Genomic DNA, 27,450 nt, shown 5'->3' with positions numbered 1-27,450 from the left:
TTGGCAAGTGCCAAAATGAATTGTACCCCATGGGCAGAGCGATCCCTTTCATGCACTTGCCTTTAGCAGAGGGTTAATTTTTGCCATAATGTTCTCACATTTAGTGTGGCAGGTTTCTCAGTGGATATGGTTAATTTGATCCCGTGACAACACCCAGGCTCGATAGTGTGGTTAGGTTGCTTGAGTGGCAGGTAAGAGTGTTAGGGCAGTGGTCTGTTGTCCCCTGCGCATCAGAATTGTTAATTACAGGGTTGTTTATGCTCTGGCTTGAAAATTAGTCTACACCTTGCTAGATCTAGAAGGAGCTAACATGTTTAAAGCAGAGTGCACATAAAAGGAAGAATGAGACCATCAGTAGTAACCCTCACGTGTGTCCAGCCATGGGGAGAGAGAGAGAGAGAGAGAGAGAGAGAGAGAGAGAGGGAGAGAGAGAGAGAGAGAGAGTGTCAGTCTGTGTACATGCGTCTTAAGCTCAGTTACTTCCCAGTGAACCTTTCCCAGAGCCCTGCTGGTGACTGATGGCTGAGGTGTTTGTAGTGTTGTTTGCTTCCACATTCATGTAGAGCGTGTTTCTTCAATGGTGTTTGGCTTTTCACAGTTCACTTCCTTTCCAGTTTCTGGACAACACTTAGAGCTTCTTCTTCCTAAGGTTATCGTGTTCTTTGTGCAGCTCCTTTCTGGGATCCAGGGCAGTTGGCAGCTCCTCGTGGGGAGGAGAGGGAAGGCTTGCCTTCAATAGCTCATTCCTGCCTTGGCAGCTATAGAATTCCTCACTGTGGTTGGCAGCTAGTGTTTTCCTCTCTCCTCTTCCCCAACTGATGAGCCAAAAGGTACTTTCCTTCATTTATTTATTTCCTTTGAAATCTCCCCTACTGTGAATAAAGGAATAAAAGACAGAAATCACTGTCCAATTTAAAGTTTGACTTACCTGGACAATTATGTTTGGAAGAGGGATCATAGGACATCAGGGTTACCTGGAGGTGGATGAGAAGGGGTGTTAGGAGCAGCCAGGGGAAGGCTGACAATGTTGTGATAAATCTATTCAAACCCTCTCAATAGTGCTAGTTTTCGTATACCTTGGTACTGATGATAGGGCCAATCCTCAGTTTTCTGTGCTACTATTCTAAGCACCATAGCAGGACTTGATGTCAGCTGAAGGGCCCTAGGTCTTCTGTCCTTGTTGATGGCGTTTTGATTTTCTGTAGTACAGGGAACTGAATCCTGGGCCTTGCTCAGATTCCTGGGAACTTATATCCCCAATTTCCAGATGTCCTTTAGAATGAGGCCTGATGACACAGTTTTCTTGTCCCAGTTAACTTAAATCATATCAACTTAGGAAAATTAATTTTTCTCTTGCCATTTTTTAATAAGTTAGCTTAATACTATTGGATGACGTTTGACTTGGATTCCCACCGGCAGCTCAAACTGAAAGTGTCGTTGATGGATGAGTATCACCAAAAATAAGTTATAAAACAATGTTAGGCGGGGATCTCACGTTATCGGTTGTTGAGGTGTCGTTACCCCTCTACTTCAGGGGCACAGGGGGAGCACACGCCCGTGCCCTTGCTACGTTGCCAATGGACTTTTGTCATTGAGATAGCTGCTGAGCTGGCTACACCTGACTTCTTGGAAAAGGGACACTTGGGGTCACATGGTTGAGAACCTAGCCTTATGGATATACATAATGACTTTGTTAATTTGCGTATAGAAGGAAGTATTTCTGTGTTTCTGGAGGAAAAGCAGAGGTTTGCAGTGAAGGACAGTAAGGATCTTAGCAGGGCCTCCTCCCCCTTCTCCCTCTACAATCCCTTCCTCCCCCTTTACGCCTCTCCGCCCTTCCTCTCCATTTCTTTGTCCAGCTTTTTTTTTTTAATAATGGCTTAAGGTCTGAATTTTTGTTTGTGATGTCTATTATCCATCTCCGCAGCCTCCCACAGTCTCCCCTAAGGCAACTGTGGCCCACATTTCAAAAAGGAACCAGAAGTCAGTTGGTGGCTCAGTAACACTGATGCTTGGAAGGCTGAGGGAGGAGAATTAGGAGTTGAAGACAATTCAGTCTGCATCACAAGACCCACTCTCCAAAAGTAAAAATGCCAGGCAGCAGATCTCAGTGAGTTCTGTGCCAGCCTGGTCTGCACAGTGAGTTAGTTCTGTGCCAGCCGGGGCTACGCAATGAGAAACTGTCCAAAAAAAAAAAAAAAAAAAAATCAAACAGACAAAGGAACAAAAGTCTGAGAAAGCTATAAACTCGTGCAACTCCAGTTGTGTGCCTTTGATGGAGTTCAGCCTCCTCCTTCCCCTTCCCCATCTGTCCTCAAGTTATTTGGGTGACGTGTTCCTTGGCAGCCATGGTTATTAACGTTTTAACATACCCACTGCCGCCATCAGGATTTACCAGTTACAGATAACTGCTGTTAGCTTGACTTCACCCCTACTCCCTCAAGTGAAATGGTCCTAAAAATTAATCCAGATATGAAACTATTTAAATAGTTTGGGGGTTCTTTGGTGTTGAGTATTGGCAAAGAAAGCCTTGGGTAAGCCCATAGTCAAGAAAGCAAGATTTGTCTGAGTTTCACGCAGCAGCTTCAGGGTGACTCATGGAAACATGCCCGCCAGAGCCTGACTAGCTCCATGTACTCTGCTGGAGGAATAGAATCAGAAGGAATCTGCACAGAGAGGCTCTAGGGCTGTCTGACACTGACATACCATAAATGTGCTTACACTATGTGGTCCAGAGTTAATTTTCTGGGACACTTGGGCTCCTGATGAACAGCATGGGTGTAGTGTAGCATATGGTGTTGAGTGCTTTGCCTGGGAGCTTGGAAATGACATCAGTTATTTGATCAGTGGGTCAGGTTTAATTGTACAGGGGGAAACTAGCATCCCTTTAAGATAGTCACGGTTTTATGCTAAATTGAGGTCTTTTTCATTTCTCATAGAGCTCAGTTCCTCTAACTATTATGTCACATAGATTGGCCAGAGCAGGAGAACCTCATACCATGGGACGGACTCGGCATCCCATATTGTAAAGTGGCCATTTCCTGCTCACACTAACACATACGTTGTCCACAGGCACGCAGCTCTGTGACATTGCTACTTACTCACTAAAGGGGCTGCTTATTCATTCACCCTGCTCAGTTTTTCATTCTCCCCCTGCTGTACTTCTCCAGCTTCTTTTTCCTCCCCTCTCCCCATCTTCCCAAAACTCTGGCTTCTCCTGTGGATTGAGCCCAGGGAGAGCGTCATGAACGCTAAGCAAAAGTTCTCTTACCCTCCAACTAGCAGCACTTCAGGGTGTGCCACATTCTAGGTTCAGAACACGAAGGTGGAGATGTCTTCAACTTCGCCTCCGAAGAATTAACGATGGATAAGGAGGGGCATGTCCCTGGGTGGGGGTACTGCTCTTTTGACCTAGGTTTTGTGGACAGGAGCAGGACGGGATGTTGACGGTTTCAGTTCTCATTTAGAGGGTACAGAGTTCTCACCCAGGTGTGATCACTTTCATCCTCCGTGTTCAGGGACCAGTCCTCTCCAAGATAGCACACAAACTGAACTTGGTGTGGAACAACCAGGAGACACACGCAGCTGGCTCCTCTCTCGTGCCCAAGCTCCATTTCCCACCACCGTTGAGATTCTTTCTGCTTGTGAAAAACCATAACGGCACTCAGGAATTTCCCCGTTTAAGCGAGTTTTGATTGTGTTTTTTCAGTTAACCATAGGTGTCATACATGTTTCTTATTAAAAACTTGAACCGACTTCTCACTGCCTACCTTGTGGTAGCTGATGGCATGCTGAGTCACGCACATCTGGGTTGGTAAACTGTTTTCTGGAAGGTTTTGTGGTTACTCTTGACTGGATCAGCAGACACTGACAGTGCATTTTCTGTCTGCTGATTCTCATATGAGATAGGTCTGTTTTTGAGAAGTTTCATGTAGTCCAGGTTGGCCTGGAATTTGAACTTGCTCTTCCCCTGTCGTTGAGCTTCAATTCGTGAATGTCCATGGTACCTGCTATTTCCAGATGACCTTAGAGTGTCCTGTGTGTGTCTTTACTGACTCCATTAGAATATGTCCGTAGAAGTTAGGTGTTACTCAGTAGCAAGGGGGTGGGAATGTGGTGGGGTTACAGGCTCATTTGTGGAACAGAAAATTAAGAAAGATTAGTTTTATACAAAAGAAACCCAGTAGCTGAGGGTCAAGGTTTGTTGCTGTAGTTTTGTTGTTCATGGTTAATAGTGAATACACTTAGCCAGGCTTCCCCCCTCCTGTTGTGTTATACCATGTGAATTTTTTCCTCCAAACACAATACCTTTTGCTGTGTCCCTTAGCCAAGCCAGCCTAGCAGCAAACCTGTTGAGTAACTTTTTTGCATACCATTCTCATGGCCAGCTGCCAAGCCCCATGACTGAAGGCTGTGTTTTTCTAGCCATGGTAAAATAATTTAGTTTCTACTCGATAAAACACCCAGTGAGAGATCTTCAGTTTATACGTACCTAAATTTTTTTCTTTTCTCTGTTCCCTCCTCTTGCCCTTTTGTTTTTTGTTTTGTTTTGTTGTTTTAGACAAATACTCTTTGTGTAACCCTAACTGTTCTGAAACTGTAGACCAGGCTAGCCTTGATTGAACTCAGAGATCAGTCTGCCTCTGCCTCTTGAGTGCTTGGATTAGAGGAGGGAGCCAGCTCACCAGCTTTAGTTTTCATGTTTTAAACAACTTACATAAACTGACTTTTTTTTCTATGTCACTTCCAACTTTAAAAAAAAAAATAGCTCTGCTTCTAAAGTTGGAGAGAAATGTGAGAGAAGGATTAGTGGTCGATGCCGTTGATATTTGGGGATGTCCAGGAAAATGTAAGAATGGAAGGACAGGGGCCCAAACAGAGAAAACGTTCAGGGACACGTTTGTTTTAGTATTAAAATCTGTCCTAAGCGAGAATGCCTAGCAGTGTAAATTTTAGGCAGTGAGCTGAATTAGTAACTGTATGTTAAAAATACTTCCTTACTAACAAGAGTGTCATTTGTATTATTAATTAAATTAACGGAACATTGATCATCATTTGTATTGAAATAGACAAAAGAGAATGAATTTTTATTTATTTACTTTTTTGCCCATGAAAGTGTTCAGTATTAATAACATCCACTGGACAGAAAAAGGAAAGAACTACTGTCAGCTGTCTTGAAGTTTTGTGTGCTTAGCACTTGTTTAACTACTTTATATCCATTCAGCATCAGCACTTGGATGGGTAACCATTGATTATTACTTCCCTTAGAGACCACGGAAGAAAGTTTTCAAGTGTATTTGCAGTGAATATGTGTTCTCTGTCATTGTCTGTGTGCTCGCTCTCACGGAGGGAGTTGAGGGCACAGCACAGTCTTAGGGCAGATTAGAAATGGCCTCCAGAATGGTTGTGAGAGGGTAAGTGCTTGGCTCATCTGCCTTCAGTGCTAAAACAGTAACACTTGAGTTTGTAGAAAATGGAACTAGCAAGCAAACAAAGGAAGCCCCTACCCCATTTCAACATCTTTAGGCACATGTTCTACTTAAATGCCCAAAAAGTTATCAGGAGCTCTCTCAAATTCCCCACTGTCTGTCCTTTTTTCCCCCAGCATGCTTGAGGATGACCTTCAGCTCAGCGACAGCGAAGACAGCGACACTGAACAAGTGAGTGTTGAACCCTGAGACCAAGAATCTCTTAAGTCCACCGAATGTATCCTCGCTGCTTGTCCTAACCTGTTTCTGTTCTTTCCCAAATGTCCAGGCCACAGAGAAACCTCCGTCCCCACCTGCACCTCCAAGGTACATTTTGCCCTTTTCTCTATCACACACACCTAAATCTCCCCCGCTACCTGCACCTAAAAGCAAATTCAGCCTCTTTAGCTTCATGAAAGGGATGATATAGGGTCACAGTTGAAGAACAGTTCCCCTTTGATTATATTTTAAAAACCCGGTCAGGTGGTGGGAGGTCATTGACTCTAAAAGTAGAATAAGCCCTGTTCTGGATGTTAAAATTCCTTGAGCCTAAGGGGTTAGGCTCGGGAAAGTACTTGCTTTCTAAGCACAAGGTGATGGACCCAGCACCTGCATAACAGTCAGGTGTGGAAACAGCCAGACTCCCTGGAGTTGCCAGCCGGTCTGGCCCACGACAGACCCTGCCTCAAACCTGGAAACTGACCGAAGAGGGCACTTAATGTGGACCTCTGGTCTCCACATGCATTAATTTGTACACACGTGCATGTTCGCCCTCATGCTTGCGCGCGCGCGCACACACACACACACACACACACACACACACACACACACACACACACACACCACTGCCCCCATTGAGCCAGGAATGGTGATCCTTGTGGGAGGTTGTAGCAAGAGGATAGAAAGTTTGAGGCCACATAAGGGATAGTAAGACATTTAAAGATGTTTTTTAAAGTAAGCTTTAAATACAGTTTATCCTTGGCATCGTGTGACCAGTGTTTAGACGAAGGAGCCCACCATGTATGTGTGAAACTGGCAGATAATCGTGTTTTCAAAACCGGTAATAGTGAATTCTCCCAGAACTTGTCCCAGGGCTCCCCTTTTCTCAGTTTTAGCCACTATAAAGACATTTAATGTGAGGGCAACTGGGTTACTTTCACCTTCAGATGAGTTGGCCCTATTTTAGAAAAGTAATGCCCTGTGTTTGGGAAATGGAAACTTAATTTTTGAACTGTTTTCACAGTATTTTCCTCCTGGTACTAAACACAGTGATTTAAGGTGAATAATACCCATCCCCCACAGACAAAAGACTTGCAAGGTGCCCAGCCATTTTGAGAGAAGATCACCAAAAAGAGCCTGAGTGTCAGTAGTGTTGATGCGGTTATTAATAGTAAAGGAAGCATTAATTATGCAGTTCACAGCTTCGTACGCCCAGACTGTTTGTTTATATCCACTCTCGTTAAAATTTTGAGTTGCTCATGTTGACTCATAGACTATGACAAACTGGTCTATTGTAAAAGCCAAGGAAAAGGTAACAGTGACCCCAGAGGGCAGGGAACACTAGAAGCAAGAGCTCCCTTCCAAGGGTGTCCTTCTGTTGTGACTGGCTCACACCCTGCAGCTGACTCACCGCTGATGGTGTCCTCTGAGTATGGAGGTCCTGGGACAGTGTCTGCTCTAAGATGAACCCAGCCAGTGATTATGCTATTTGGTGGTCATTATTTAATAAGGGTTTGTTTTGAGAATATTGTAGGTAGGCCTGGGAACATTGAGCGTTATGGTTAAAGATGCCTGCTTTAGCCAATACCGTTTAGGGTAGCTAAGACAGCATATATGCCTAGCCCCAATCCACATGTTTTCTCATTGACCTACAGTTAGTTAATGGCTGACCTGTAAAAGTTGGAGTTGTTCATGCCCAGCTAGTCATAAAGAACAGCCCATTATCTAACACCACCAGGAAGTGACTGGGCCACTTCTGAACTCACTCTGGTGTCTGGCTGCTGTGTAGTTAGGTCCTATGTAGAGAATACAGGGAGGTTTTACACACTATTCTCTTTTACACTTTTTCTTTTGAGTTATACATAGTAGGAGCCAATAATCTTCATGAGCCACATAGTAAGTAAACTATTTTAGCCTTTGTGGGACATGTAACTCTCTGTTGTAACTGCTTAACTCTACTATGACAGCACAGAAGCCAACACAGATGGGGTGTTCTAATAAAACTTTATGTAGGAAACATAGCCCGCCATCCAGGCCCTGGTTAGCATATTGTTTATATCATCCACTAGATGATAGGCCAGCCATCTTGATGCTGTTCCTCTTATGTGGTTATCTGGTGACCTGCAATTCTAACCCTGCTGGCCCCTGGCCACAGGATGATTAGCCAGCAGTGATGCTTTTACTTCCCAGGAGGAGCAGGTGGATAGTCAAAGGGGACGGGGCACAAAATCTTGTGTGCATGATCCTCTAATGGTACCTCTGGTTGCTTTCCAGCGCTCCACCAACACTTCCAGAACCAGAGGTGTCAGCACATTCCAGTAGTGCAGAGTCCGAGAGCAGCGCGTCAGACAGCTCCTCAGACTCTGAGAGCGAGAGCAGCTCAAGTGACAGCGAGGAGAACGAGCCCCTAGAAACCCCGGCTCCTGAGGTATGGTGGCCCTTTCAAAGGCAACCCAAGATGGCAGTATGCTGGCTTGTGGGTGGGAGTCGGAGCCCCACAGGGACCCTGGCACTGAATGGCCTGACAGTGGGTGATGCTTTCCCACCGTGTAGAGCCATGTGCTTCTGTTTGCTGCTCAGCAAGTGCTTGGCTGTGGAGACAGGTTCCTCTGCAGCTACTGAGTGTGGCTTCCCAAGAGTGTTTGCACTCCCTCTTTTCTCTTGAGAAGGGAAACTCATTTTTAAGTAGGTTACTGTATCCATGCCAGTGAAAGTTCTTTCAGAATTCAGGAACCTGTGAGTTAAAGAAAATGGAAGAAACGTGGGCTAGAAGCAGGTCATCAGTTCTGGTTTGCAATCACTAAACGCCAAGCAGTGAATTGGTGGCAAAGTGATTGGCCAGGTAATGTAGGACACCTAGTGTGTTGGTGCCTACTTTGGGAGTACCACAAAGATGAACAAATAAGACCGGAAGCTGTGAGAACTACTTTTTTTTTAATCAGAGTTCACACTATGTGCCAATTGGTTACACACCAGAAACTGTCTATAATAGCTAACAAGGTTGCCACATGCCTCCAGACCCTGGCTAGCAATATAAAAACTGAGCACATGAGAAGGGAAGGTGTTGTTATTTTCTTTTTACTTGCTGAGACCAACCCTTATAGAGAACACTGTCTCTGAATTTAAGATTAGGATGCCAGGAAATGAGGCCTTTTGATAAGATAGCACCAAAGTTTTCTGTGTCCATCTCTGAGAGATGGTAGTTCTTCTAGAACAGCGACTGAACACTGCTGCAGAGCAGGCTGTGGCCTCAGGTGCCTGAATGAGGGCAGCAGAGGGAGTAAGTCCAGTACTGGTATGCGGGGGTCTCTGTGCCCAGAACAGCACAAATGCCTAGTGGTGTCCTCTGTTTTTGCCTTTTGAGGTTTTTATAATGCATGGGCATGGATCAGCATTAACTGCATTTGAAGTGTCTTCTGGAGTTTAGACAGTGCGTGGGTCTCTCTGTTCCTTGCGTGGCACTGACTATCTGAAATGATTCCTCTGGATCTTAGGAGGGAGGGTGTTGAACATGTTGACGGTCACCAAAGAGCATTGTATGAGGTGCTTTTGTTGTTTTTCGGTACCGAGACATGAACGAAGAGCATACCTAGTGTGTACTCTGCTACTGAACTGAATTCTTAGCTCTGCACTCCATCTTCAGTAAGGAAGATGCTTGTTACATTATTAACACAAAGTGTTCAATAAGACAATGAAGTTCACATTTGGCTATATAATTACATAAAAAAGAAATTTGCTGCCAGCAGTGGCGGTGCACACCTTTAATCCCAGCTCTTGGGAGCCAGAGACAGGTGGATGGATGGATCTCTATGAGTTCATGGCCGGCATTACAGCCAGGGCTACACTGAGAAATGCTGTTGGAAAACAAAACAACAACACAACAACAAAGAAACCCCTGTTGGGATTGTAGCAGTCTTAGGGTCCTTGGTTCAATCCCCAGTGACTCCAAAAAGAAAAAGAAAAAAAGAAAAATGATTTAATCTTATTTGTTATAAATAAATTTATGTTTCATTGATGGAAAAGTGACTGTAGTAAAGCTCAATGTGGTAGCATGTGCCTGCAAACCTGGCACTGAGAACCTGAATGGGGCTGGAGAGCAGCCTGGGCCACATAGTCTACCCTAGCTCCCCAAAGCCCAAACCGACAGAAGTCCAACAAAGAAGGTTGGAACTTCCTAGGTGCAGAATGAGTGTTTAAGTCACCCTGGTGAAGAAGCCGATTCTCCGCCTGTGAGGTCTGCACTCTGCTGGTGCTCTTCTCTTGGGAATAGTTTGTCTTGGTTTACTTTCATTTTCCCTTAGTTATTTAACTATTTGTCCCCTTTCAAATGGATATCTCCTCAGTTTCCCCCTTCAGTTGACGGCGGCATGGATTATATAATCAACTATATATATTAGCTTTAACTTTCTCACGCAACCTCTATTTGTAATTACTGATTAATTTTTGAGATAAGGTCTCAATATATAGCTCTAGGTAGCCAGGAACTCATTCTGTAGACTAGGCTAGAAGGGAGCTGCCTGCCTCTGCCTACTGAGTGCTGGGATTAAAGGTCTATACCACCATGCCCGCTTATTTATTTGGTGTGTGTTTGTGAGGGCGCTTGGTGTGAGGCACACTTGAGAAGGATGAGCAGAGGACACCTTTGAGGAGCTGATGTCTCTGCCCACCTCTACATGGACCTCAGCTTATCAGGTTTATGTAATTTAAGTACATATATGTTATGTATACCTCAAAACTTTTATGTTTTGAACCATAATTCATTACACACACACACACACACACACACACACACACACCCCTTACTTCCAGCAGTTATGAGAACCAAGGCACACTGGGCTGTTGCCCATGTCTTCTCTTCCTTCCACTCTCTAGTGTCTAGGTTTTACCTCTATTGAGAGAAACAGAGGACACAAGGAAAAGGAAGAGAGAAATGAAAAGCCAAACTTGGATCCCATCTGGCACTTCTGTTTGAAAGTTACATTCTGATTTAACCAAATCTCTTATTCAAACATCTCAACACAGATAATTCCTAGCCTTAATAGCCATCTCATTTGCAACTTCATTTGGGTATGAGGCATACCACTCGGGTTTATACTGTGTAGAAGCAGACCATAGGGATCCCCTTCTGGACCTTTAAGACCACAGTGGAAATAAATGCATGCTATTTTTGTAACTAGGACATTCCTTTAGGGAACTAAATGCATCCCAGTATTGCTCTGCGTTAGGGGTGATGTTGTGGGAGTGACCCCTCCTTTGGGTCCACACATGAAATACATTCTGAGGGTCCTGCCAGAGGTGTTGACATGTCTATCCCAGCCGTTCCGAAGGAATGATAGAAGAGTTTAAACCTGATAAAGCTCTCTGCCTTACAGTGTTATCAGATCACTTAACCACTATGTTCTAAGTAGGAAGTCATGTGGCAAGAACTACTCTGTGCTCTTTTTATTCCCACTCTTGACCCCTTGCCCTGTTAGAATATCGAACACACATTTTACTTCCATGTGATAAAATGCCCCGCTCATTATAGTAATCTGCTTCCTTCCCCTCTCACTGAAATTCAAATGAACACCTGGATGAGATGCTGTAAGCTGGAGGCAGGACCAGAGATCTGTCATCATAGGAGCAGTATGGGGTAAACAAAGAGCCCAGCCCATCTGTCTGCCTACAGGAACCCTCCTGATGTCTCTGACTCTTTGTGGTATTACTCTGTCGTGAGCACAGGAAGCCTAGATCATCTTACTTCTGGCCTTGCCTCACCTAAATGCATCCACACCATATGTTTTGTATTAGGCCTGCATGTTTTGCAGATTTGGATTATTTGGTATATTTTTCTTTGGAAAATTGTCTTCCCTTTGAAAAACTTCCATCTCGAGGCTGAGGATAAAGGTCAGTGATAAAGTGCTGGTCTGCCAGGCACTAGGCTTTCAGTTTGTTCCCCCAGTGAGTTAAAGCACAACTAAGAAAATTATATTAGGTTCAACCTACTGAATGGCTCTTATTCATGATCTGATCAGTTAGACCTTATGTGTAATACTTTTAGTTGGCACTCTGATGGTCTGTATATGATTTAACTATTCGTAGACGCCACCAGTAGAAGTGATCTTGGGGAAAGAGGGAAACATAGAGCAAGCCAGTGATGTTTGGTATCATCTTTCTATCAACACTGGCATTTTTCCCATATAATCTATAACTCATGTAAGGATGCTCACAAAGTGATTGGGGGATGGTTCGGTGGTTGGGGGATACACTGCTCTTTAGGAGGACCTGACTTAGGTTCTTAGCAACCAACTGCTCACAACAGCCTATAACTCTAGCTCTGAGGGGGATCTGACACCATCTTCCTCTGGTCATCTGTAACCCCCTCAATATAATTAATATAAACTGTATAAATTTATAAAACTGAGAACAAAAGACATTGCAAAATAAAATATTAATATAAAAGTTGGGCAGTGGTGGTACATACCTTTAATTCCAGCAGAGGCAGGAGGATCTTTGTGAATTTGAGTCCAGCCTGGTCTACAGAGCCAAGTCCCAGGTCAGCCAGGACTACACAGAGAAGCCCTGTCTTGGAAAAACAAAACAATAGGGTGTGTGTGCGCGCGTGAGCGCGTGTAGGTGTAGAATGGCCACATATCCCACGGCATGGCATGCATCAACACTTAATTTAGAAGCAGCAGTTTCACTCATAGGATGATTTAGGATTGATATGCCCATCAGTTATTTGGCATATAATCGATATTCCTACCTGTCTGCTGTGGATCTTGTCTTTGTGCTTCGGAACAGGTGCAGCTTTAGACTTGGTTGCCTGTAGTAAAAGGTGCTGTGTCTGCCTTAAAGAGTGGAGGGGGAACAGTCCTAGCTAATGTGGTGCCACTCTCTCTGTGCAAAGTTTGGAAATCAGATCTGTCCGTGTTAGATGGTAATCCCATCACATATAAATTACTGTTTTTAAGTAAATAAAAGAAAGCAAGTGTTAGACAAGAGTTTATCACTTGGAAAAAAAGGGTGTTTTTTATTTTTTGTTTCCTGCATTACAAGTCAAAAGTGTGTTCATTCTGTTCCAATTCTATTATAATTAACCATCAGGACAAATGACATACCACAAAGGCGTCTTAGCAGTTGCCAGTGGCTTATTAGTTAGTATCTACTAGGCAAAGTTCTCAAATTGCAAAATTGTTCAAGCTTATTTTAAGAATGGTGACAGGCTCTGGTTTGTAATTTGAAGGGGATAAGTAGAAGATAAATTCCTAGGCTCAGGATGAACAGTTTTCCGGAAAGCCCTGTATAATTGGATTGCTAACACAAAAGTTTACCAACACCAGTTAGTTAACACTTTTATCTCTCTCCGTTTTCTAGCCTGAGCCTCCGACAACGAACAAATGGCAGCTGGACAACTGGTTGACCAAAGTCAACCAGCCATCAATGCCCCTCGAGGGTCGGGGGAGCACAGAGTCCCCACGCTGGCGCCAGGAGAGTAAGGATGGAGACTGCCGGGCTGACCAGCAGCACCCCGAGTCCAAAGACCCTCCCCCCAAGAGTTCCAGCAAAGCTCCACGAGGTCCTGCTGAGGGGCCTCAGCCTGGGAAGAGGGGCTTCCAGAAATCCCCTGCCCAACAGGAGCCCCTACCTCGGCAAACCATTGGAACCAAACAACCCAGAAAACCTGCCAAGGGCTCTGCCCAGGCAGAGCACCAGGCTAGCTTTCAGGCTGAGAGTGAACCAGGACCTCTTCCCTATGGCTCGAAAGAACAAACTCCCAAAGACAAGCCCAAGGTGAAGACGAAAGGCAGGCCACGAGCTGTGGGCAATAGGGAGCCTAAGCCTGAAGCTCCTGTGCCCAAGCCACAGGCAGCTGTGCCCACCCCCACTGAGAAGAGGAAACACAAGAGTTCCCCAGCCCCCTCCAAGACACTCTCAGGCCCTCAGCCTCCAAAGGACAATGCTGGGGACAGGAACCCTGACCACTTTGCCCTTGTCTCCTTGACTCAGAGCCAGGGTCCACCTCACAGCGGCAGGGGTGATGGTGGCAGCGGCAGCGGCAGCAGCAGCAGCAGTGTCAGGACTAGCGGCTGCCGACAGGCTGTGATTGTCCAGGAGGACGGCCGCAAAGACAGACTCCTGTTACCCTTGAGAGACACCAAGTTGCTCTCGCCACTCAGGGACACTCCACCACCGACGAGCTTGGTGGTGAAGATAACCCTGGACCTCCTGACTCGGATCCCCCAGCCCTCCGGGAAGGGGGGCCGCGCTAGGAAGGCCGAAGACAGGCAGAAGCCGGGCACCGAGAAGAGAGGCTGCGACACCTCCAGCAAAGTGACCAAGAAGAGAAAGGTGAGCACAGGGGCATGCGTGCCCAGCGGCGCACACCGTGGCCAGGAATCTGTGAGCTGTCATAGAAGAGGCTGAAGCCTTTGCCCTCACTGCCTGTCTGGGGCTCTGGGGCTTGCACCCTCTTCCTTCCCATTCTGCAGGCAGTCACTTGTGTCAGGGGCCCTGAGTCACTGAAGAAGGAAGTTTTCTCCACACCAGGCAGCACGCTATGGGCAGTTTCCTATGTATGCAGATACCACCGTTTACTCTCTGGCTTATGATGTTTTGATGTTTTTGTGTGGAAAATGAGAATTAGAACGGTAGTGTTCTGAATGAATGCTTTGCTGCTAGGACTATTTAAGCATATGCATAAGAGATCTTGAGTAAAGTGAGCTGCAGATGACTGAACATCTGTTTAGTATGAGTTTTCATGGGAAACCTGCCTCACTTGAGACTTCTTTAAACTTAGGCATGTTGCCACTTTGGACAGTGTCTTCTTTATTCTAAGTTGTTGAGCTTTAGTGCTGTTATTGCTTCTTTGTGATGAGGTAAGACTAGGGAGTGATTCCCCAGGGGTACTCTTACTACCTGCCCAGATCTTGACACAAAAGCACAAAGTGGCCTGAGTGTCTTGCTGACAAGGGATAAGATTTAGCATTCTTGAGAGAATGAAAAATGTCTTGCTTAGCTGTGGAGCATGAGCTGAAAATAACAGGAAGGGCTATGAAGTTTGCTGTCATGTCTGAGGCCCCACTGTTTAAAGACACAGCCTTGCTCCAGCAGACTGGAATGGGTGACTTTTCTCCAGAGCCTGGTTGTGGAGACATGAGAGTGTGTGACCACCACACACATCGGGTGCTTGCTGAAGATGCTGTTTGAGCTGGAAGAAAGAGGTGTGTGTGTGTGTGTGTGTGTGTGTGTGTGTGTGTGTGTGTGTGTATGCATGTGTATGCATGTGTGCACGCGCACGTGCATGTGTGTGTAGTATGTATAGGACAGCCCTGGCTGTCCGGGAACATGCCATTTAGAGTAGGCTGACCTCAAACTCACAGAAATCACAAGCCTCTTCCTGCCTCCCAATTAAATGTCTATACCACCTAAGCCAGAAAGATTTTAAAACTTTCAGAATGAGGTGTGGGGTGCGTGCATGCGTGCGTGTGTGTGCGCGTGTGCGAGAGAGACAAAATGTTATCAAGGAATTTGTGGTGGGCCTGTTTCGGGAAATGTGTTCCTGCATCTCCAGTCTTAGTAGGTGCCAAGGATACACTAGTTTACCTGCTCCTGCCAGCAAGTCTCCTGTCACCTCCTCTCTTAGCTTCTTAGCTGGTTTTGTCTTATATTGTCTCTAACACTAATTGTCTGCTTTTCTGCTTTCCACTGGAGTGGAGGGGAGCATTGTCTCCTGTCTGCCTTGTAAGATAGAGTTGTCAGGCATCCCAGCCTCCAATAGTGTCTGAGCTAGCACCTCTCTCTCCTCTCTTTGGAAGGCAAGCTTCTGGGCATGGCCCAAGGAAGCTCATTTAGGTTAGACCCAGGGAAGCATTTTGTTCAGCACAATGAGAAGTTATGATCTCATCTTAATTGAGCATTATCGAGTTCACTTAATTGAGTTCTTCAAAGTGTCTGGTGCAAATGAAACTGAGCACAGATGATAGTTGTGGTACCTCTTATACCAAAGTGCATGCTGTCCTCCAGGCGCTCTCAGCATCACTACAAAGTCTGTGCTGGCATCCTGGCTCCTCAAAGCTTTGTCCTACACACTACCATAAACTTCTTCAGCTCATGGACTTCCCAGTCCCAGCTTCTGACTCATATAGAACCTGCCATTTGGGCTATGTGCTCATATGGCTCTTGGTCCCCTCCTCTATCCCTCCTATCTACAATGAAACCCTTCCCCTCAACCATACCTTGGAGCAGTCATGTCCTCACTGTATACACAAAGCTCTGGCAAGCACCAAGAGATTTGGCTTGGAAGTCTGACTGTCTGAGACGGGCCAAGAGGGGACCCATTGGTTTAAGTTATGGCTGCAATAAAGACCTCCCAAGTTCTACCACATTGTAGCCACCTGGGGCAGCAGGGAGCCCTCCCACTCAGGTATTTTGAAATTCCTAGGCAATCCCAGTGCTCTCAGGGCTGTAAGCAGTGGAGCGCAGCCTTATGCGGTCACTGCTCACGGAAGCTGATGCTTGGACAGACAAATTGCTCAGGTGTTCCTTGAGTGTAGCTAATGTGGATAAGGCAGCCAGGAATCCTTGCCTGGAGTGTTTCATTGGTTAGCAGCTTGACTGAGAAGCTTTCAGATAGGTGTGAATAAAAAGCCAGCTGCTGTGTGCTTACCCCTCAGAGTCTTGTGTGCTTTAGTGTGCTACTCCCTGGAGATCAGGGCGGGAGGTATTGCATATGTTATCTACCCCATGCGTCAGCACCTTGACTGCTATTCAGGCCTCCCTGGCTCTACTGTGTCACCTGGCCCTGAGGCAGAGTTTGTACTTACTGACTTCCTTTTAACTTGGGACTATTTCTTCCCAAATTGAGGTTGTAAGGACCTTTTAGTGTGAGCACTAGAACAGGCTTACTAATGATGTGTTGGGGACATGTAAGAGTGTTCCAAATCCTTCACATTCACACAGTTTATTTAAAGGCCCCTCTCCTGGATGAAATTTAGCAAAAATTCTCAAGAGGATTCACAGTCATTAAGGCTTTTCATGATGGCAGGCCAGGGATGCGGCTCAGGGGTGGGCCACTTCGCCAGCATTAGTAGGGCCTTGGATTCAATCCCCAGCCGTGCAGACTGAAAAGCAGGCAACAAGAAAGATGGATGGTGCTGACGGCTGTGATGAAGCCATCCTACATGGCACCCGAGGGAACTGGGTTAGGAACAGTTCATGAGGCACATTGGAGAAAGTGAGGTAATATATTTGAACCGAGAGTACTCGTTCAAACTGTAGACTGCAGTTTAGAAGTTAAGGTACTAACTTCTGCTTTTTCTTGAGTTGGGATTATGCATCTCTGATTTGAAAACAAATTGGAGGCCCCCCTAGAAACACCTTAGCAAACATGGAGCTCCACATGGCATCCTACTATGTGCTCACTTTTTCTGTAGAAGAATAGTTCATTCCATCCATTCTCCTAAAGTTTTCCCTTCAAATAAATGGGTTGTTTTGTTTTCACAGTGTAGTTCAGGCTGGCCTGGAAGCCAGGGTCCTTGTTCCTCCTGCCTCCCAAGTGTTGGGATACTCCCAAGGTGTTTGCTTAAATAAGTAGGTAGTCTTTCTTACTTGTCACTTCAACAAATTATGATGGCATGAAGGATTCACTGGAACCTTGCTCTACCACAATTGCTTTATTAACCAAGAAGCCATGACCGTAGGCATGGGGATCAGTCTACCTATATACTGCTTTATTTGTCGGCAGAGGAAGGGAAGTCATTGTGTGTGTGACAGGAAAGGAGTTTTTCTTATACTAGGGATGGTTACTTCTGCCTTTGACTTCCATCCAAAGGCCAGTTGTCCTTTCTTGCCCTAACTCCACCAACTTAGTGACCCCAAATAATTTTGTCACTAGAGGTCCAGGGTGTGAAATCTGATGCCTCAGAATTCATTAAAGCCTCCTAGGTTTCCTTTCTTGCCGCCTGGCTATTGGCTGGAGAGCACAGCAGCCATGTGGCAGTCATCGGTACCCATGTGTCTACCTAACCAGAGAGAAAGGTAAAGCCGGTCTGTCCTCTCCTGTAGTGCTTTCTTCTCCAGAATCTCAGAACTGTCCAGTAGATGCACGCTCACTCCTCCTTGTCTCCCAGTCTGCTCCTTCTTCTGCATACACACTGGGAAGATTCTGGAGAGGCACAGAGTTCAAGATCCATATTCTGACTCTGGTGATGGCACTCACCAGGGTGGTTATAGCATTCCTCTGGCTTCACCCCTCAAGCTGCCACCCCATGCGCGCCCCTTGTCTGGGACCCTAGGTTCCTCCCCAGATCCTCTTGTCTCCACCATCCTAGCCAACCTCCCAGTATCCTTCCATGAGTTAGAACCTGTGGCCCGAAGTGACTTGTCAGTTTTAGCTGCCTTCGGTTTCCTTTGAATTGCTAGCATTTTCAGATGCCTGCCTTGTAGCTGATGTTTGATTTCCTGTGCACCGGCTCCTCTTGAGTCCCTGATTGGTACAGGCTCCAGCTATAGTCAGTTGGTAAAGAACATCTGGTCTGAAATTTACTTGCTGTGTACATCTGGTCTGAAATTTACTTGCTGTGTGTTTAGGAGGTGTGTGTGGCTTATTGTGAGACCACGCATCATGAATATGACAAACAGAAGTAGACTCGCATTTCCCTTCTGGATTTCAGTGTTTGGACAGCGTGTGTTTGGCATCCCCTCTTTTTGTGTCATAAACTGCCTGGCAACACCTTCCGTTTAGATTCATGTCTTAGCACCTCACCTGTAAGTTAATCTCATCTGGGTATGTGAGCACATTCTTAGTTTTCCCCAGATGTAGAGTTGTCACTTTGGTGCAGTGCTTGTCAGGGTATCCGTGCAGCCGTTAAAGCCGCGGGGTGTTTAGGTACCTGCAGGGGTTTCCTGCACTCGTGGCAGAAATTCTGCTTTAGCTTTTCATTATAATCTTGGCCCCTCAACCAAGAGATGTGTTGGGTGCTACCCTCACTCTCTGAGCGAAGAGCCAGCCCTGTCTCAATGACACTGAAGTCATCCTGTGCATGCTAGCACCCCTCACGTCTAAATTCCACTGTTAAGAGTCTGCTGCTGGCTTATGCTCACAGTGGTATGGAACTTGGGGCATTTTAGCCATGGCTTTAGGCTTTCCTACCACATTTCCTAGTCTTTCCTTAGTATGTGTATGTGTATGTGTGTGTGTGTGTGTGTGTGTGTATACATACATTCACACACAGATGTGTGCATCTGTGCATAGGCCAGAACAGGATGTTGACTATCCTGCTGTTTCCACTTTCTGCCATATTCCTGAGGCAAGGCCTCTCACTGAAATCAATTCTGGCAACCACCAGCCCCAGCAAGCCTACTGCCTCCTCTCCCTCCTTATAACATTGGGATTACAGGGGGCTTGTACTCGATCATGCCTGGCTTTTTATATGTGTTCTAGGGATTTGAACTGATGTCCTCATGCATGTATAGTAAGCTCTTACACACTGAGCCACAATTGCTTTGTTTTTGTTTTATTGAGACATAGTTTCTCTGTGTAGTCCTGGCTGTCCTGGAACTCTCTCTGTAGACCAGGCTGGGCTGGAACTCACAGAGACCCTAACCCTGTCTCTGCCTCCCAAGTGCTGGGACTAAAGGTGTGCGCCACCACAGGCCGACTGCAACAACAGATTTATCTTTATCCTCTCTACTATGCTCATATCATCCCTTCTCTATGTTGGTTAATGAGAAGTTAAAGCTCCAGTAAAACCCTGGAAGGAGACTGAAGAAGAGCTCTTGGGCAGGGTGCGGAGTAAGAGAACATGTATGACATGAAATTGGGGTGCCAGGGGACCAGCAAGGTCCTCTTTGAGGGGGAGATGCAGGAAAAAGAGGAGAAATACAAATGCAGTATCTATGAAATGCTACCAGATCTAAAGAACTAAAAAGAAGTGAGGGAAAGATCAGTGTAGAGCCCAGTGTGCAGATCACCTTTAGCCAATTGGGTGGGTTGATGCTGCCCAGGAAAATGTGAAATAAACCACATATGTGACTATTTCTCATTAGCCACATTCAAATGTAAACCAGTAACAGGAAGCTAGTGACAATTTTAGCAGTTTTACCCAGTGTATCAAATATTTTGCATATGTTTACTCAGTACTAACTATTCAATGCTATTTGTTTTCTCAGTCTAGGCTAGCCAGGTTCAAGTGTAGGAGCTAAGGCCTGTAGTCATGGCTGCTTTGTGTGGGCAGAAGGCAGAGGCCAAGTGCCTTCCCTTGGCTTACAATCTTGTGCTGTGCCAGTGTGTTCCATCTGAACTCTGTCATCTCTGTGTGTCTCCCTGGGCAAGTTCACTTGAAGACAAGCCATCCGCAGAGGAACGGAATTATTCTGTTGCTGGGGTGGAAGCACACTCTGGGGCACAAGTGCCTGCACGGGGCCAGGAGGAGGGAGGCATTTCCCCTCTGTTTCTCTTTAGTGTGTGGGCATTCCATGGCCCTCTGCATATTAATCTGTTCTTATTTATTGGAGGGATTTGGGGTGAGGATGCTGCAGTAGTGAGACCTGGGCCCTGCCTGCCACTAACTGTGATTAGTGAGAACTAGGACCCCGCACCAGTTACTGTGAGTGGTGAGAACTGGGGTCCCCACACCAGTTACTGTGAGTGGTGAGAACTGGGGTCCCCACACCAGTTACTGTGAGTGGTGAGAACTGGGGTCCCCACACCAGTTACTGTGAGTGGTGAGAACTGGGGTCCCCACACCAGTTACTGTGAGTGGTGAGAACTGGGGTCCCCACACCAGTTACTGTGAGTGGTAAGTGCTGCCCCCCTCCCCCTGCACCAGTGACTGTGAATGCTGAGTGGTGAGAACTGGAACTGGGCCCCCACACTGGTTACTTGCAGCATTTTTTTCCTCTGAAGATCTGGGCGTGGTTGTGGATTGTCCCAGACTGACTGTGTGTCCCAGATTCCTAGGTCGGGGAACTCACAGCCAAGAGCTTTGTTCTCACTGCTCTGGAGATGAGGGACTCTTGGTCACAACATCACCACCCACCATCTGCTAGAGAGAACATGATGTTCTGAGTGCCCCTACTGAGGAGGCCACCATGCCATCCTGTGGTTCTTTGCAAGGGTGGTGTGTGTGATGTCAGTAACACATGAGAATGGCTTTTGCCATGAACCCTTGCTTTTTTAATGATTAAATGTATTTTTCATTTTGGTTATATAATTGGACTCATCTACATTACTTAAATCTTTATTTAGGTTCCCTTCCTTTCCATAGTCCCACTGAAGTCATGCTTCTGTCATTAGTCAATTATCTGTGTCTGTCTGTCTAAAGCGGTCAATGCTGGCTTTCTTCCAACTTACTGATTTAGCAACACTAAATTATATCTCCAGTCCCCTAATCAAGTTCGTCTGAACATTAAAAATCTGTTTCTTCAGGGGGTGGGGTGAGGAGATTGCAGACACACAGAAGGCAGAAATTAGCACAGGGACCCGTTTTTATATGCGGTACATAGATGCTGTTGTTTCTGTAGGATATTCAGGGTACATCTAGCCCATTTCTTTTTCTTTCTTTCTTATTTATTTATTTATTTATTTATTTATTTATTTATTTATATAACCAAGTCCATTTAAATGAAAACAAACATTTATAGACAGTATTTGGGAATTTGGGCGTCGTTCTTTCCAAACTACTTCCTGCTGGTAAGGGGCGCTGTCATGGGGGATTCTAAGAAGATGCAGAAATCCTGGCTGTAGTCTGCAAAGTTGGTAGCTCATTTCTTTTTCAATAGTACTTATTATTTTTCACTGGAGAAGAATTTGAGTATCGTACTCTGAGGATTAAACATAAAATAAACTAGTTTTGTAAGTAGATAGTGGGGAGATGCCATCAAGTCGCCCCCATGTTATGCAACATGAATAGCATGATTTCCTGATTTTTTTAAAAAATATTTGGAAACATGATGATGTGTTGAAGTCCATGTTCTCTATCATCTGTTATTCTTGACACCTTCCTTGCTGAGTATGAAGAATGGCCTTTATTCATGCCAAGTATGTCTCAATAGAAACTACATCGAAAATAGAGCATCTTGGAGTCTCTTACTTTGTCACAAAGAAGAATGCAATCATGTCATTTTGGGAAATGGATGAGACTAGAAATTACAGAAATTAGCCAGACTCAGACATGGTTTGTCTTATGAAAAACCTGGAGTTAAAAAATATAAGAAATGCCTAGGTATGGTGGCACACACCTTTAATCTCAGCACTTGAGAGGAAGAGGCAGGCCTGTTTGAGGCCAGCCTGTTCTATACAGTGAGTATACAATTCAGCCGGACATAGACAAACCCCCTCTTCCCGTGTGTGTGTGTGTGTGTGTGTGTGTGTGTGTGTGTGTGTGTGTGATAAAGCAGGAGAAGGGACACACACACACACACACACACACACACACACACACACACACACACCCCATAAAGTAGGACAGGAAATATATACACACATGGATGACAAAATAGGAGTCAGGGTATATCTACATCATCTGTATGTATAAATATATGAATGACATAGAGTAGGAAGATTATATGCACAGATACGGGAATGATGTAAACTAGGAGAGGAACCCCAAGCATCAAGGGTGCCCAAGAGAAGGACCTGACCACTGTACATTATGTGCATGCTAACGCTAACTGTCTCACGCCAGAGCCTGTTACTTTGTTAGATTGCTTTCTCCACTGCACCACACAGAGTCTCTAAGTGTGAGTGAGTGATGGGTGCTAACACTCGGTTGTGCTTATTTCCTGACAATAACAGGGTGACTCAGAAAAAGACCATGATAACAAGAAGATGAGATTGGAGAAGGATGTCCAGTCACACTGTGCTGCATCGTCGTCTTCCCACAGCGAGTCCTCCAAAACGAAGTGAGTATGGCAGAGGGGAGCAACCCGGGACAGTCAACCAGCCTCGGGTGGTGACAGGACAGGCTTTCTCCTGCACTGTGAACAGTGACCTGTTCTGAGCCAATGGTGTGGTCGTTCATGAGGTCCCATGAGAATTGACAGCCCCACCCCCATCCCCTACAAACCTAGGCATATCGAAAAGTTTCCACTAAAGAGCATTTCCTAGACAATGAGGATTACTTCTCTTTAGAAACCCTTTTTCTAGTTATATTGATGAATTCCGAGGCCTTGTACCTGCTAAGCAAGGTGCTCTGCCACCCAGCCATCTCTGGTCTGGATCCCCCCACCCCAAGAGGATAAGAGCCAGTGGTACAGTTCAGTGTTGTGCATCACTTAGAGCATGAAGTGAGGTCCTAGACTTTGAGGCAGAGGGACAGAGAAGAAAAGTGTCATCACTACTTTCTTTTCTGTTTTTAGTTGTGTTGTTTTGTCTTGTTTTAAGCAGAATGAGAAATGGGTAAAATTTTCTCAAAGCCCTGGAGTCCCTACTGGGTCTTGCTTGGACTTGGGGTAGCTTGGGTCAGTGCTCTCTGCCTTAGAAGAGTGGCCTTCATGTGTCTGTCTGTGGGTGGGCGGGAAATGACAGATGACAGTACTGGTGTCAATCAAGATGGTGTGACTTCTCTAAGGCTTATCCAAGAAATTGCCTCTCAAGTGCATCACAAGTGGACTTGGATTGTGGATTGTCAGAGGGTGTATGCCACCAGATACAGGAGAGTGACAGATGTGGTGTGGCAGCTAAGCTTGCCTGTTTGTCAGGTTAAGATAGGGATAGTGATGGGAACGGTGAAGGAATCTTCCAGCTGAGTGGAGACTCCACAGTTGGTTTCTAACTGAGATCGAGGCTGTATAGAGCATCGGGACGTCCCTAAAACCTGGCCGTTCTGTGGCACAGTTGCAGGCTCTGTGACACTGCAATCTTTGGTGCCAGTGACTATTTCCTCCTCCCGTAAACAAAGGACAAAATATGATGCGCTTTCTGCTTTGACTGCCATTGTTCTCCAGGACACCTAGGCCCTCCTCGGAGTCCTCAAGAAAGGAGATGCTTCCTCCACCTCCTGTCTCGTCCTCCTCTTCCTCCCAGAAGTCAACTAAAGCTGCACACAAGAGGTCAAAGGCAGATGCAGACTCCTGTAGTCAAGACCCTCCCAAAAGTGCCAGCAGCACCAAGAGCAACTATAAGGACTCTCCCGTCCCCAAGCACAGAAAAGTGCAGGCCAGGAGCTCTGAACACAAAGTAAGCAACTAGGCAGTGACAGAATGGGTGATGGGTGTGGCCTTTGCGCTCTCACATATGCCAATGTCAGGACATTTGTGTGTTTTAGTATGGCAACCTTGACTGGTTTTTAAAGAGCTAATAGGGGAGGGGTCGTCTATTAAAGTGAACGGGGGGGGGGGATCCCACTAGCCTTCATAATGCATTCTGATCACATGCTTAGATGCTTGGCTTAAGAAGTGGTCTAGTTCAGTTCTTTCAGTTCTTTGTTTGGAACTTTAATCTCAAATACTTCAATTATTGATCACAACAGGAAATAAGTCAGGTGGCCTGGCTTCCAGTTAGCCTGGGTCATGCTGGTGGTGGGGAGGCCCTTCCGCTGTAGCTCCAGTTAAATCTGTAGCTCGGGAAGTGCTGGGTTCAAGCTGACTGCAGTTTAACTCACTGCGAACCCTGCTCTCCTGGGCTTTGGAGGGCTGTTGCGGCTAGGGCAGTGGTCCTGTCCCCTGAAATGAAAGGGTGATGTGTGTGTGTTTTAAAGGGGTCTTCAGGAGAAGCTGCAAATCCTTTCCCAGTGCCTTCTTTGCCAAATGGTAACTGTAAACCAGGGAAGCCGCAAGTGAAGCCTGACAGGTGAGCCTCACCCCACCCCACCCCTCCCCCACCCCACCCTTTTGCTTTCTCCCTGCTCCACTCTTTATTTCCCCCTTTCTTTCTTATCTTCTTTTGCCCCAGGAAGTCATTTTAGGTTTGTATGACTCACACTTGCCTTTCCTTTCTTTTATTTGCAGACACCAAGCTGATTTTCACATGAAGGAGGCTAAAAGGTTGAAGTGCAGAGCAGAAGCTATGGTCAGTCTTGGTTTTATGACCTTGGTTAAACAGTCTCTGATTAAGGGGGAGAGCTGTGTCTCCCTTCTGCCAAAAGGCACACCATGGAGTGTGTATGTGTGGGGATGGAGCACTGTGTGCAGGGTTCTGGGGTGGGGGCAGCAGCAGGAGTGTGGCTAAGAGCCACATTGTAAGCAGGATAGTCAGGGTCTCGGACTGTTTTGGGGAATTGTTCAGTCTTAGAAACTATCTGAGTGCAAGCTGTCAGTTTAATGAATGAATTTTACTTTTTTTTTTTGTCAATTCACTTAATCAGTCCTTGAGATATACAAAATGATTATTAAATCAGTCTGCATCCCCCTAAAAGCTGTGCTAGGTGAGGAAGCCTAATTCTTACGCACTGACCTGAGGAGATAGTTGGCCATGGGAAGGCAGTGTCAGGTGCAGACTATAAACATGTCCTCACTTGCGAGCCACCGACCTTCTGGACGGGGATGGTTTGCTGTTTACTGTAGATATCAAGTATGTTCTTACATTCCTGTAGCATTTAGGTGGGGTCACACGTGCCCTGGGACTTAACATTTATTGGGGCAGGAGTTGTGCCACAGTCAGAAGCAGCTCTCAGAAGCTGGTTCTCCCTGCCCACCCTCTGGTGGGTCTCAGGGGTCAGCCCGTTGCCACTGTGTTTGCCAGCACACACTTTTGCCCACTGAGCCTCTCATTGGCTCCCTGAAAGGCACTCTGGACAGATTGCTCCTGGGGACCCCCAGGCAGACCTGTTGGCTCTTTGTGACCTGACTCAGCTGCTTCCTTTTGCCCAATGGGACTTTGACCTATGTCTTTCTACCTCAGGTTGCAGGTCCTCTGTTTACCAGATAAAATGGTCCTTGGTTACCACCCATGCTTGGTGCTGTGAGGGATGTTGGCAGGCCCTTCGGCCCTAGCACTGACACTACCTACACCCAGGCTGTGGCCAGCTCAGCCTGTGCCAAGCAGTGCTACGCTTCCCTAGCCTCTTCCCCACCTTCCAGTGCTCCGCAGAAGCCCTGCGGCTCTTTCAGGTTTGGGGGCCACTGCTCTGCCCCATAGGCAGATAACCAAAAACTCACTCGACCTGAGACACTGTTAGCTTTTGCCTCCCTCTTAGTCAAACACTTACTTTCTCCCCGGTGGGCCAGGACCTCACCCCCCTCCTTGCTTTGCACCAATTGCTTCTTACTGTACAATTATTCTCAAGACCTGCTACTTCCAGTAGTCAGCTGCATGTGGCTGCTCTCCCCATGGGTACCCCCCCCCTTTTCATATGCAAGACCTTATACAGCCCAGGCTGGCCTCAAACATGTAGCCCTTCCCCTGCCTCGGCCTCTCAGTTCTAGAGTCACTGGTGAGTGCCACCATGCCTAGCTGCTATCTTTTATCTGTTCCATGACACTGCCGAGCTGTTCATTTGGCATCCAGGCAGTGAAGTGCACACCTGGAGTGTGTTTCCCCTTACACTGTCCTCTCCTTCAGTGGGGAATCTCAGCTGGACCCTTCTAGCACTATTTGAGGAGATTGATGGACATTGGGACAGGAATGCCATTGTCAGCCTTACAGAGTATTCAAGGAACTGGGCATGGGCTGATTGTTATGATACTTTGTTTTATACCAAGGTTAACAATAATTTTGAAAATCCCCCAAGAGAATTCTTCATCACAGGGGCTAAGAGCACTTGCTGCTCCTGTAGAGGACCTAGGCTCAGTTGCCAGCATCATCACATGGCAGCTCACAATCTCCTACAACTACAGGTCTGGAGGATCTGATGTTCCTTCTGACCTCTGCAGGCACAGCACGTTTGCACTGTACACATATACACATGCAGACAAAACACCCATTCACATGACAATAAAATAGAGAATTAGAGTTCCATCAATGAAGCAAACTAGTCATAATCTATACAGCTGATTGAGGCATACTAGTTGGAGTTGTGTTTTTCTGTCACTAATTTTTTGAGCTCAAGCTCTGTAGGAAAAATTACTTTTACTTCTGAAATCTGAAAAGCTTTAGTATCTGAAATGCAGGTGACACCCCAGTTTGTCCCTCAAGTGGTAAGATGAGGTAGCAGAAGCAGGGGAACAGCTCTTTCCCTAGCCCTGTGCCCCCCCCCATCTCTCCTCCCCTCCTCCCCCACCCCATGCACAGCAGCAACACATGGAAACCCAGAGCAGCCTAAGGCGGACCTATCTTCTTCCCTGTTTCCAGCATGTATTTTTACAGCTTTCCTCAACTCTGAACAGAGCAAATGGAAGCATTAGCAAAACCTACAAGCTGGCCATGTTAGCTGGCTGTGCTCAGTGTGTGTTGTATGCCACGTGCAGAGAAATGGGCTGTTTGCCACATTTCTGCTTAGCTGAATTGGCTGTGTGCCACTCGGCAAGATCAAGTGACCAAATGTGTATTCAGGATTAGGCAGACCATCAGTATCTGATTTTGTTTATATTTCCACATTTCCTTGAGGGGATTTTGAGAGTTTGTCCCTGTTGGCCCAGGGCATGTCCCTACAAAAGATGTACATGCCAAAGGAGATTAATAGTCTGCCAGGCTATCAAGTGATCAGTTAGATATTTTATATAAGATGCCTATAAGACGATAAGCCTCAATATCCACAAAGAAACCCGTGGCTGTTCTGTTAAGATGCTAGCTCACCTGCATCTCTAGAGGTAGCCAGTGAGTGACTGGACAGCCACTAATGGGGCTGTACTCTTTGTGTTTGGTGAAGTTCTGAGAGTCATCTTAATACAGAATTCCTTTCTT

The 27,450-nt window shown here is 46.1% G+C and overlaps 1 protein-coding gene across 2 annotated transcripts in view; it reads left to right on the top strand.

Moving 5' to 3' along the window:
• Window positions 1-27,450, top strand: part of Aff1 (ALF transcription elongation factor 1) — a 99,587-nt gene that overhangs the window by 64,461 nt on the left and 7,676 nt on the right. For both annotated transcript variants that reach the window (XM_051198132.1, XM_051198131.1), the window contains 8 exons: window positions 5,606-5,660; window positions 5,758-5,795; window positions 7,962-8,115; window positions 13,044-14,018; window positions 22,465-22,571; window positions 23,616-23,847; window positions 24,368-24,459; window positions 24,618-24,678. In XM_051198132.1, the coding sequence (XP_051054089.1) occupies window positions 5,606-5,660; window positions 5,758-5,795; window positions 7,962-8,115; window positions 13,044-14,018; window positions 22,465-22,571; window positions 23,616-23,847; window positions 24,368-24,459; window positions 24,618-24,678 (1,714 nt within the window). The remainder of the gene's footprint in view (window positions 1-5,605; window positions 5,661-5,757; window positions 5,796-7,961; window positions 8,116-13,043; window positions 14,019-22,464; window positions 22,572-23,615; window positions 23,848-24,367; window positions 24,460-24,617; window positions 24,679-27,450) is intronic.

Source organism: Phodopus roborovskii, unplaced genomic scaffold (genome assembly GCF_943737965.1).
Source record: "Phodopus roborovskii unplaced genomic scaffold, PHOROB, whole genome shotgun sequence".
NCBI classification, from domain to species: domain Eukaryota; kingdom Metazoa; phylum Chordata; class Mammalia; order Rodentia; family Cricetidae; genus Phodopus; species Phodopus roborovskii.
This window is presented reverse-complemented; position numbering and strand designations above follow the sequence as displayed.